The 13,148-nt window shown below is 41.9% G+C and overlaps 1 protein-coding gene across 1 annotated transcript in view; it reads right to left on the bottom strand.

Moving 5' to 3' along the window:
- The window catches only part of megf11 (multiple EGF-like-domains 11), a gene marked incomplete at both ends in the record, with an annotated part of 60,533 nt that extends 47,674 nt beyond the window's left edge, over nucleotides 1-12,859 (bottom strand). Inside the window, 4 exons of the mRNA XM_083893471.1 lie at nucleotides 2,690-2,782; nucleotides 6,899-6,999; nucleotides 7,427-7,528; nucleotides 12,762-12,859. Coding sequence (XP_083749597.1) covers nucleotides 2,690-2,782; nucleotides 6,899-6,999; nucleotides 7,427-7,528; nucleotides 12,762-12,859 — 394 coding nt within the window. The remainder of the gene's footprint in view (nucleotides 1-2,689; nucleotides 2,783-6,898; nucleotides 7,000-7,426; nucleotides 7,529-12,761) is intronic.
- Nucleotides 12,860-13,148: the final 289 nt, after the last annotated feature.

Raw genomic sequence — 13,148 nt, 5'->3', positions numbered from 1 at the left:
ACATTGTAACAGACGTAGAACGAGACAAACAACCGTCGACAACAACGCATCCCGTTTTTGTTTTTTTTTGGCCATTTCTTTATCTGCTGTTCACATGTACCAGTGTGTCCTTGAGATGAGTCTAAGACGCTCTCCAGGACTCCAGGCAGGTCACAGGGCAGGTCTGTGCTCAGTGGGACAACAGCCTCAGCCTCAGGCTGAGAAAGAGGATGAAATGTTTTCTGGCTACAGCAGGTGGACAACAGTGGGTGAAAAGCAGGCGATATCTTTCTTCAGCCTTTCACCACTGCTCCCAACACAACTCACTGAATCCCTCCCACCTAATCGTCTTCACTTTTCTGGCCAGTCAGACTCTTATTTTCACCACCTGACCCATATACAAAACAGTTTCCTGGTGGGTGCTGCTCCAGAAACATTGTCCAAGCCTTTGATCCAGCTCCACATCACTGGCTCAAAGTCACTTTAGTTTTAGCATCCCACAGCAGCTCTTCATCTCCAAGCCTGGACACTTTTTTTTTTTATCACATCCCCACACCCATTGTCATGTGAACACTTAACAGCCCCGTTCTGCCCTCTCACCAGAAACTCATACCAGAGAATTGGCTCTTATGCAAGCATGACGTACCTCAACTCAAACACAATAATATAAAGGAAAACAGCAAATCAACCATAGCGCTGGCTAAATTGGAACTAAATTGATGTTAATGAGTGTGTTTCAGCACATGATGTTTACATCCACTTACATGAAGGCTACTGAAGCTCACATCATCTGTACTGTGCCGGGGTGAAAGTAAAATTCACAGTGAAAGACAAAAAAAAAAAACATGCTGAACCATTTACACGTAGGAAAAGGAGTGCAGATTTAATTTAAAAATTGGCACGCATTCCTCATTTCTACAGATGAAAGCTCGTAAATGAAAAAGCCTGGAATCATGCCTGGTATGGAAATCTAGAGTTATGAATAATGCCTCTGTCTCAATCACCAAGTCTGTTTTAATAAAGTGGATTAGCCCAGCACCTGAAGGCTGAAAAGCACACACGGCTGCACTCTTAACCAACCAAGAGTGGGATGAGAGTCCCCGGAGGCCCTGAACCTCACATTATCCCCATTGGACTCTCACCAGTCTACAGAGAGGGAGCAGCAACAAACAGCTCAGGCATGTCATTTATGCCCATGAATCCACCTCCAATGGAGCAGCGCTGCTGTGAGAGCAGCTGATTTACACACAGTTGCTAATCAGCTGAATTGCTCTCCAGCTAATGAAAACTCATAGATCTATACAACAACACTACTGATATGATTTCAGCTCCCATTACTCATACCAAAAATATGCCATAAGCAATACGAGTTGAATGCTACCACGAGCAGCTGGTGGAGGAACCTGGGGTCAGATGTTTCAGATGAATTTGGGTTATTGCTATCTCTGCCCTGACCTGAGAAAAAGAGCCTCCAGTTTCTCTGTAGACATATTGTAAATAGCAAATACATCATTTCCTCCAGTCCGAGTCCAGTGACGCTCCAGCATTTAGCTGATTGGAGGAAAGAGATGCCTAACCCTGGATTTCCACTGGACGCGGAACGGCCGCGGAACGGCAGCGGCGCGGTCGCCGTTGCAAATCGCTTCCATTCTAATCAATGAGAGCATTCCCACCGGCCGCGTTTTGGAGCGCCTCAGCAGCGGCCCAGAAGCGGCTCGCCGCGCTGCAGCGCTATCGATAGGAATCAGTTCTATTTTTTCCGTTGCCGCTGCTGAACCTCGTAAATTTCAACGAAGCAGATCGCACCAGACAGGAAAAGTGACACAGAATCAAAGTAAAACATTTCCGCCCCCCTTTCAAAATAAAACACAATACGCAGGTAATATCGCCTGTCAAGACTTCACATCAACATTACGTCGTCACTGGTGCTGCCAGGTAAACAGTCAATTAATCAGAGCGTCTCGGAGAGTCATAATGTACGACGAGAGACTGATTGTTGAAGTGGAGAAACATAAAATAATTTATGACACCAGATCAACAGCTCTTCCACGTCGGAGAATGAAAAGAAGCTGTGTTGTTGTTGTTTACTTTATACACACAGTCTATCGCTGGATCTCGCGAACTCGCGTCCGTTCGAGATTATCGCGCGATCTTCCGTGAATACCGCAGGCTCCCAAGGCTCCGCGCCGCTGCCGTAACCCGCCCCGGTGGGGATTGACGCCGGGGAGAGGACGAAGCAGAACCGCGCCGCTGCCGTTCCGCGGCCGTTCCGCGTCCAGTGGAAATCCAGGGTAAGTCCATTGATTCCATTCTAGCTCTGGAAGCTGGAGTAACCAGTAACCCTTAGAGCCACCACAATGGTTCTGTTTCAGGTTGGCAGTGATTCATCATTCCCCCCTGAACACCAGACTAATCATGATTAAGACCATAACAGAGAAGTCTGTGGAACACAGGGGGGAGGCAACCATCCATCCACTCAGCTATGCTCATCAAGCAAATCACTTCCACTTCCAGCAAATGAGAATGAATTCATTGTGACTTACCTGTTCCATTGGCTGTGTTTGCTAAGAAGAGAGGATACAAAGCTGAGCAGCTTTGAGGTAGACGAACATTGAGGCCAAAAAGTCTTATGGACTTCATGGCTGTGAATGCCTCTTTTTTTTTTTAGGAATAAACTGAATGATTGCAGGTGAAGAAGTTGTGCACTCACCACTGGAGCAGTCCAGCCCGCCCCACCCAGGCTCACACTGGCATGTATCGGGGGACACACAGCGACCGTGGACACACTCCTCCGTGCACAGAGCTGAGACACACAGAGACGTTTTCCTCATTAGTGCAGTTTATAATTAGATTGACACACACAAACAGAGTGTAAAACATCATTAAACCACCAATTAACAGCATAATGAAAACCTCAAGGATAACAATTTAAGGAAAAGAGTCCATAAGATTGAACACTCAATATCCCTCTAATACAATCAAGGAACTAAATCTTCGCAAATGACACCGATGTCCAACATCCATTTTAACTTCTTGACATGGGGCTAAATGATTTCTGAGGAGACTGAGTCCTTGGTCAACATCTTCGTTTATCATATACCTTTACTTTCTACAATGAGCTGCTATCAGCAGGGTGAGTCAGGCGGGAACAAGCTGTAAATCCCCTCTAATTTGATCAGCCAGCGCTTTGTCATATAGCGATGCTTTAATGTAGCAGGTGTGGGCGCCACAGTGTTTACTAAGTGTGCAGTTTTCTTGATCATTCATATTGAGCAACCCAGCAACCCATTGATTGGGTCTGCATTATTATTCCTGGGAGCGTGTTCGCGAGCGTTGGAAGTTTGCGTCTGCTGTATAATACAGTGTCCTACAAAGAGGTTTCCGGCTTTTTTTTTTTTTTTTTTTAAAAGAGCTAGTTTTGTGTGTGAAGGCAAAATATCACAAAAGCACTTAACATTAATAAATCTGTGGCAAGGGCATCTGGCCAGCAGGGTTAAGACATGGAGGCTCTTATCTGAGGAGGGAGACAGTCAGGCCAATACAATGAGAGACAAAACCAGCCTGATGAGAATCTGCAGTCCACATGACCTGAGGAGCGCCGATACGCAACCCAAGGGCGGCTGAAGAGATTCCATCATCTTAATGATGATCAGAGCTCATCCAACACTTCAGCCATGTTCTGCATCTCCACGTTTTTTGGTCATTAAAAGTGAAAAGAGGGCACGAAGACAGAATCTATGAGGGTTTTTTTTTTCTTCTTAAACACAAGCAGTAGGGGAACTTTGTAGCTCTGCATGCTATGGTTCTCTTTTTGCAGTCAAAGAGGGCAGCAGGAGCTGGCTGATGGCCTAAGGAGTGCTACTATAGATTATCACTCAATCAGGATTCGATTGGGATCCACTGCCAGAAGAGAGATGTAACGAGATAGGTGAAGTAGGAGTGAATCTCAAACACCCACGAGCGCGGTGCTAATTGCAGAAATGCTCCCGATGCAAAAACAGTAAACCAGAGATTGAAAGATTATTCAAGGCAAATTTCTAAGCATCAAATGTCTCATTTCAGGAAGCCAGCGAAAAGGAGCTCTAACATTTGTGCTGACGAAGGTGTGACATCGACTGCCTGTAATCAATGAGTCCACAGTTTGCAGAGAATTTTTTAAAAAAAAGGAGGAGACAAATTCAATGTCACCAAGAAGAGGTGATTTCATTTAGTTTCAATCAGCAAATTCTGATCAGCGAGAACAGGAAAATGCAAATGTGTCTCATCCGTTAGGAAAAAAAAGAAATATGGAAATTAGGTTTTGAATATGGGAGAGGGGATAAAGTCCAACCTTCTCCTGAGATCTGAACCAGTGTATTGAGGGATGGCATAATAAAGTAGGAGGTAGGTCTTTCATTTTAATTGAAATTCATGAATCACTCTGCTTAACTCATGTCTGAGGAATCTGTTGGAAAATTGAGTCTTTCATCTAGATAAAAAGCTAATCTCACTCATTATGCAGAAGTGTTATCAGAACAGAGAACAATGGAGCTAATTTGTGATTGTCATGTAGTGTTAACAAATTAAATATTCCTGCCCAGTCAAACCACAAACTTCCAAAAATGTCAGATAAAACAGACTTTTACAGTCTCTTCACAGAAATACAAGATCTTCTTGTTTGTTTGTGATTTTTTTGAAGAGTTTTGTGGAACAAAGTAAAGTGAAAAAAACATGGAAACACTGCTGTGATGCAGCTTATGGCTACACCAGTCTAAGAGAGGTGCATACAGAACGTATTACGCAGCTCCCTCCGATGCTTCTTCCACATGCCTCTATCTGGCACCAGGGAAGATTTATTTTAAAACTGTGTCTTTGAAGCATTAAAAAATGCAACAAAGCCAAAATGAAAAAGAAATCAAAAGCCAATTCTCCCTTTCTGGAGGAAAAACCTCATCATCTTTCCAATCATCAAAACCTAAATGTAAAATGTGCGAACATATTCCATTCCTGCATGCAACTTTATCACCAACTAATTTTTGGAATTAAACTGCAGCACAGGACAGGCGAGAATCTTTCAGGAGTCATCTTGGTCTAAATATTCCACTGCAAGAAAGAGGGAATCATAGCCCATCGACCGCTGAAGATATTACACGCTGCTGTCATTCGCAAGCTCCTCTCACAGTGTAATAATCATGCTTATTAAGAGGGAAACAATGTGCTCACACCATTAGAGAGTGAAGGAATAACTCACAACAAAATCACAAAGGTCACAGAGTTAATAAAGACATCTGCATTCATGGCAGAGAAACAGACTGAAGTTCAACTTGGGAACACAAACAAAGGCAGAATTAAAGCAAATTTAATAAAATATACATAATGTTGGTGATTTTGTGTCAGAACAGATCTATTTCGGGGTATTTCTGTAGTAATATTTGGTTCATTCAATGTCTTCTTGTGCCAAAATTCCTTACTTTCCGTCATTTCTCATAAAAGCAATTGTCCAAAAAAAAAGAAAAGAACAAAAACAGGCCAGAATAATAGGCAAACATTTACTTTTAAGGATATAGATTTCATGACGAAAGCTAGAGTTAACTAATACACAGGAGGAGGTATATTTTGCATTCAGTAAACAACACAGCGTCCGTAAATAGACGACTTGAGTATATTTTGGATCAATTTACAAAGGGGCCAGCCTTTTGTCACTACATGCAAAACAGCTTGGCAAGTACAAATCTTTTAATCCTTGTAGTGAGAGTTCTAGGATTAAAGGGGGAGGAAGAGTTTGCAACGGCAGCAGAAAGCGAAAACTGCCCTCTTGGCCTGATCAATGCAGTTTCACTAAGGAGAGGGTTAAAGGGGAGGGCGGCTATTCTCACTCTTTACCTGACACAGTACCAAAATAAAAGCCTATTGTTCATAGAGTGGGGGGAGGTCACATAAGAGAGGCACCTCCACAGTGTGCCGATTCACCTGCCTGACATGCTGAAAAGTAATGCACCAATACCTCCATTGTCAGCTGAATGGTTAATGAATACATTATTGATCAATCTGCACCTCCCTTCGCAAGCGCTCCAGATAATCACGCCTTCAGTGTGCGCTGCTGCCCCCCGAAGCTGGTAAAGTCCAGGCAAGGACAAGCCCAGCTGTGGTCAAAGAGCAAACCCACATGTCTGCAGTCAGTGCATCAGTGACTCCCTCGCGTTGCAAAAGATCTAGGGAAATATTAAAATGCGATTCCATTCTTATTTAAAAGAGAATAAAACATTAGGGCACGGCAAGAATGTGAAAAACCGTAGCTAAGAAGTCATGTCTTCGGTCTTTATTTGGCCAACATGCAAAGATATTCAGTTTGATGTGTGTGAATAAAAATAGAATTTATGACATTAATGAAGCTGCAGAAGTGACAGTGAAGGACCGTAATCAGCATATTGCTACAGTCTAAGATCATGTCTACTGCTTCTTTTATGTTATTGAATTCCAGGGAGGTTTTATGGCGAACGCTATAACTACTCATTCTGTAACCAGAGCCCTCTTGGCTCGTTAATTTTTCTCATTGTTATATAACTTTAATAAAACTACTCTTGCAGGAAGAGTAAAGCTGGCAGCAGACTACGGCGTAAAAATGCAGTTCCTCGGTGTTAAATCATGCGCAATCATGTTCAAATGAGGGAATGTGCGTTGGATTCTAAAGGAGGAGTCAGTGGACGTTCATGTTGTCGGATGCCGATGATAAACAGGGTCAGACTAGAACAGCAGTGATGGAGGCGGGGGGGGGGGGGGTGGCAGCGGCCTGGCAGGTGAGTTGTAGCTTTATCTACAAAGTCTTGCACACGAAGGATCAATCATAATATTTCCTATTTTCCTCTAAATGTCTGCCAGACATTACCTGAAATGTCATCAGTGAGGACAAAAGAGTGAGGAAAAAAAAAAGGACACTTACGAACACACAAGTCTCCGCTTTCAAAGTAACCAGGGCAACACTGTGAGCGACGCCTGTACATGGTCCTCACTCCCCGGCGGTAAGCCGTCTTATAGCTGATCCTGGAGAAAAAAAGGCACACGAGAAGAGCAATAATATGTACAGAGCGACTCTTTCTGAAGGGCACGGAGGGTAACGTGTGCCCTGATATTTAGTTTTTATGGCCAATATTATGTACAATTGAGGAGGAAGAATTAAAAGCCAGTGGGATGTTGTGTAAAACACCCTCTATATAAAAGTCAGCCTTCGGGACGTGACTCTCTGTGTATTTATTTAATTCAACGTTCACTATAAACCTTAACAGAGTAATTTCAACATTTACTCTAAGTGGATTACAGACAGATTCTGGCTCTTACTCCTTCATAGCAACATTAACACGGGTGTTTATTGTGACCTTCACAGTCCGTGATCGGGTTTTTTTGGGAGACTATATAAAAGGTTGTAGCCACTGATGTAATAAACACGAGGACAAGACTGCTGTAAACCTACCTGTGCCGTGTGCATTTAAACCAGTTGAGGATATCTGTGCAGCGGGTGTAATAGATCTGGTCAAATGGGTGAGCGTAGGATTCCTGTACGGTCACAGCGTAGCTGAAAGACAAAGTGGTCGGAATGAAGTAGTGCACTTTAAGCACCATTTTGAGGTTTTTGTTTTCCCATTTGTTGCTGCTTTACACTCAGCTCTACTACACTTTGGAGGGAAGTAGAGGCTCTGGTTTTACCCTCAAACTGTAACTGTCATGCAGAATAAATGTAACTAAATGTAAACAAATATAATGTAAAATAAAGGTAAGTACTCTGTAACATATTGCTAAATAACTTTCTGTATTTAATACTTATTCAAGTTAAACATATGATGCATTATAGATGTAACCCGGTCCGCGATGGTGTTTCTTGACAAACTAAAAGTCTGTATCTGGTCAGAGCAGACCTGCTCACACACCTTCAGCATGCACTGCTTCAAAAACACACCCTCAGAAAAAGACTTTGAAGCACGGGTGATTTCTTCAGCCACAATAAAGCTATAGCTCTCACTGCCTCATCGTGTTTGGTTGCGGCTTTTGTGAACGCATTCTGCTGCGATCACAGTCCCAATCTCAATTTCACTCGTCGCATGACGCGTATACGATGATACACTGCCATCTAGTGGCAGGATGCCGCCACTTTGCTTGTCACGCAATCGCCATTGCATTGTCGGAAATGTAGTTTATGGTCAACGCACGCCTTAAAGGTGAAGTAAGTAGTTTATAGTGCCATCTAGAGGAGAGGCTGAAATTTACAACAAAGAACTGCTCCTCTGCTCACCCCCTCCCTTCCCTGAGCGCTACGGTGTCCTCAGCTGGTCAAATGTCGTCCTCGTCGTCTTTCTCCGTGTCAGCAGATGAGGTTCGTGAGGCGAGGGAGAGGGCGAGCTACTGCGGCCGTAGCAGACGAAGCGGAGAGAGAGGAGGCGGGACTTCCGCTACAAGTAAAGAGACGCTTGATTTGTTCTCTCGCGTTTGTCCTTACAGGCTCCGGTAGAAACATGGCGTCTCGTTGCTAAAAGTGGCTATGCAACCGCGGCCCGCGGTCATTTTATTTTACATGACTTTTTGAAACACTACGAAAATTAAACAAAAACTATTATACAGCGACTAGACAATGCAGGAGCACATAATATGTATAAAAAAGGGGATTTTGGGTCATATAAACCCATAAATACTACACAGTGTCCCTTTAAAGCAGCATAGACCTATTTTAACGCAGATTTTTAAGACCAATTAATCACTCGCGGGCCACATAAAATGACGTGGCGGGGGCCACATCTGGACCCCCGGGCATTGAGTTTGACACATGTGCTGTAGTGGGACAAGATATCAATATGGCAACATAGCTTCATCCATACTTGCAATTATTTATAAACTGCTGCCAAATATCAATATTTTAATTCAAAAAAAAGACTCCACTCTTACAGTGTTTCTCTTACCTGGTCCCGTTTCCCTGCTCCAACACACCTGATTCAAACGGTCAGCTCGTTAACAAGCTCTGCAGAAGCCTGATAACGAGCCATCAATTAGAATCAGGTGTGTCGGAGCAGGGAAACGTCTAACACAGAGGCCTTCGACAGGGCGTCCGGGAAATACTGTGATGTCACGGTGTGACTGGACGGTGGAGAAACGAGGAGTAACGACGGAGGAGCAGAAATGTGCTTTGTAGCTCAACTGAGCCGGATTTATTTCCTAACCTAACCCCGAGATAGAGTTGTCCCCAGGGAAAACAAAACAGGGGCGACCAACCCACTAGCAATACTTTCGCTAGCTGAACTCTCCTGCCTAACAAGTGTATTCCTTCGAAAAACAGACAATAAAAATAGAAAATATTACCCCCCCCCCCCCACACACACACACACACACACACATTTGAATATGAGACTCAAACTGACAATCCATCCATCAAAGGTTAGATAAGATTATGTGCGTTACTCATCAAGCGTGCCATCCAGAGATGTCTTGGATTTACTGTCCCTACTACACAGGTTTAAAATAAACACATTAATCCATCTATATATCAGTGTTGTATGTAACATAACCAATATGTTTATGCATGGCAGTGGCACTAAAGGGCCATCACTCATTTCCGTTTACACATTTATGTTCAAAATAAAAGCCACAATTTGAATAGCTTGTCATGCAATTGACAGACATTTTGGATATTGGAATTCAGTAAAAAAAAAAAAAAAGGTTTATAAATGGCAGTGGCATGGCCGCCCTACAAAAATAAAATAAAAAATATGAATACATGTAGGCTAGTTGTTGAATAGCTTAGTATTGAATGCGAAATAACAATGTATGTTTATACATGGCACTAGGCCCATAATCGATAATAGTGATTATGTGCTAGCTCTCAGCTAGTTGCTAAATCATTAGCATCACAGTCAATACTTTATACACAAAGTTGTGTCATTCACACATTATTCGAGCACATAAGGTCGTTTTGTTATTCATATAAATAGCAGATGCTCACATGCTCCCGTTACAGCTTATAATACGCTCATCTGATCGAACACGAGTTTCGATGTGCTTATCATTTGCATTTTAAAACAACAATACTGAGCTAGCTAATAACAATGTACCCACATAAAGTTCTGAAAGTGTCTAGCATGAAAAAACATTCTTTAATCCCTGTATGTGACTTCGAAATGAACACTCACGTAACATAGATCACCGACGTTCATGACAACTTACCCCATAAGAAGATAGAAGGTTAATAAGAGGTTCTGGGTGCTGGTTTCATGTCATCATCTCAGAAGTAACTATTGTGTCTGTTCCTCAAAGTGTCCAGTTATTCTAATGTCCTGCTCTCTTTTAGCTGCTAAATAATCCATCCGTCTGTTGTACATAAACTCTAGAGAAAATGTGTTACAATGAAGTCTGCTAACTTTTATGCTTTTAACTAGGGCTGTCAAAATTAACGCGTTCATTTTTTTAACGCATTAACGCACTTTCTCACTTTCATCGCGCTACGGGTAGACGTGCAGTTTACGAACAGGCAAGGCGGCGGGCAACTGCATGGGGCCCCGAGCCGATATGGGGGGCACCCGACACTCGGAGCCTAAATGCATCAGTGAGCAGCCGCATCACCGTCCCCCTTAAACAACAAGGGTTGATTTGCAATGACATCTCAGTAGTAAACCTCCCTAAAGGGGCCCCACGTCTCCTCACATTAACCTGTGTGAAGCTGAAGGAAAATGAAGAGGAGTTATCACTCAGGAAGTTAGAAGAGGAAGAAAAAAAGAGGATGAAGAAAAAAGAAAGAAAGACACACAGTTGTAAGTGGCGCTACTGGCGCAGATAATGATATAATCATAACATTAACAGTCACTGTCTAACTAACGGGGACACAGACAGCAGCTAACATTAGCGTCAGAATGCTAGCTGACGCTAACGCTAACTAGTAGAAGCAGCGCTTCAAATAAAAGGTGCTGATGAGGAATTTCCTGCTGTGGGTTTAGTAAGAAAACTATTTAACTTCTATACTTTATATTTTGTTTATAATGTGAGTTATTTACAGTGTTATAGTTATAGTTTTTTTAAAAGTTACAGCATTTTATTTTTTCTATTTATTTATATTGTGGGTTTTTTTTTACAATGTAATGTTGCTTTTTTACTAAGTTTGTATAGGTTTTTACAAGTTATTTACAGTATTTTATTGTTCTTTACATTTATATTTTCACATACTTTATTTGTCTCTCCGTTCCTACAACAATATAAAGCAAAAATTTGATTTTTTTTGGCATATTTACAAATGGCAATTAATCGTGATTAATCGTGATTAATCCACAGCTACCCTGTAATTAATCTGATTAAAAATTTGAATCTTTTGACAGCCCTACTTTTAACGCATTAAAGAAGCATGGAGTGGCTTCCCTCCTTTTGAAAAAAAAAAGGAGCCACTTTTGCCACGGTGGGTCACATATAGTAGGGGGTCCCTGATCTAAAACATGCGGGGCAGTGAGTCCCCAGGACCAGAATTGAGGAAGCCTGCTCTAGAAGATTTCTCCACTGTTTAACAGACACGAGTCACTGCTTCATAACTGCTTGTGGTGCAGCTTGTGGTTATCACAAAAAACGAGGATAACATCAACGGAAATCAACCGGCTGTAGTAGAAGAAGCTGACAGCGAGATAATGGAAGACAGCGGTGACAAGAATTGTTGCTCTACCAAATCCTACACTTGACCTTCTCACAGGTTTGTGTTTTCCTCAGACAGATATAATGATGTATCCGTACATGATTATCTTGCAGTATATCAATTATCTCAGAATTGTGTTGTCATGATGTTATAGTTTGCTAGTATATAACTAGTTTTTGGGTTAATAGCTAGAGACTAGGGATGGGATTTGGTACCGTGGGTATCAGTATCGGTCCAATACTGGTCAAAGGTGGTATAGTCTCATCCACACTAGAAACATGTGGAAAAATGCAAATACAAGACAACAAAATATTGCGTATAGGTGTATAATTGTGTTTGAATATTTTATTGTGAAAAATGTACATTAAAGTACATTTCGCTAATAATTTCTGTCTGTATTTCAGCTTAGTTTTTAAATGCTCTTTTTTCTTTTGCGTGTAAGTGGGTGAATTAAAAAAATGGCATTGGTACATGCATTAAAAATTTGAATGCACCAATGAAAAAATGTTGTATTTAGACATTATTTACATTTTCATGCTCCTTGAAGATATTAGGAATTGTAAACAAGTAATACAATGACTTGAAAGTCCTGAAGAAAAGACTTGAGGACCTAAGGTTTTTCATGTATATATATACAGCCAGCTGCAGACTGAGGACCTCAAAGCCACGACCACAACCCACTTAGGGAATTTATTTTTTAAAACCACAAAGTATAAACCATGAGCCCCAGTATGCTCACCTTGGCCAGGCAATAATATAGATGATCTATCTTCACAGCTTTCTTTCCTCCCCTTTGCATTGAGGACAGAAATTATTCCTCCTTATTTCTCAAAAGTGACACCGACCAGCACAACTAATAATTATTCAGGCTCCGTGGCTGTCATGATTGATCGGAATGAGAGTACACTGATCAATTTGCCTGCGAATTTCATTTGAAGCTGCAACTCCTACAATCTCTCAGAGCTTGGCCACTTGAGCTGTGCGAGATCGATACTGCTGTTTGGACTTTGAGAATAGATCTAGAACTTTGGTTAAGACATATTGTAGCGTTTGTACTGGAAAAAAAAGTTCTAAGTCCAACGATATCAGTCAGATTCTGGCTCAAATCTAAAATTCAGCTTCGTGTAGTAAGCACCACAGGATACATCCTCACCTCTCCCAGTGGCTGCAGACATTGGGGTCATCTGGGTTCAGACTCCATATACTCGTGGCAAAGCCCAAGACAAGCAACAGGGCAGAGGATGACCCCATACTTCACTCTGAGGAGACAGGAAATAAAGATAAAAGGCTGTACAGACAGATGGATTCACTTTTATATTGCCTTTTCTTTTAAGACCTTTTTCCGTCTTTGGGACTAGGGTCATTTTTGACACAAAATGTATGAATTATTTTAAGAAATAAGCATATGCATCGTCTTAATGAGATGATAAGATGCTCGACAGTATTGTAATGTTTGCACAGCGAATGAAGTTGCAGTGTGAAGCTGGACGGAAAAGCAGTGCGGCTTAGTCTGTACAAATGTGACAAAATCCACATACCA

This window comes from Microchirus variegatus (genome assembly GCF_963457635.1).
Source record: "Microchirus variegatus genome assembly, chromosome: 8".
Taxonomy (NCBI): Eukaryota; Metazoa; Chordata; class Actinopteri; order Pleuronectiformes; family Soleidae; genus Microchirus; species Microchirus variegatus.
The sequence above is the reverse complement of the archived record's forward strand: the minus strand, read 5'-3'. Positions and strand labels throughout refer to the sequence as shown.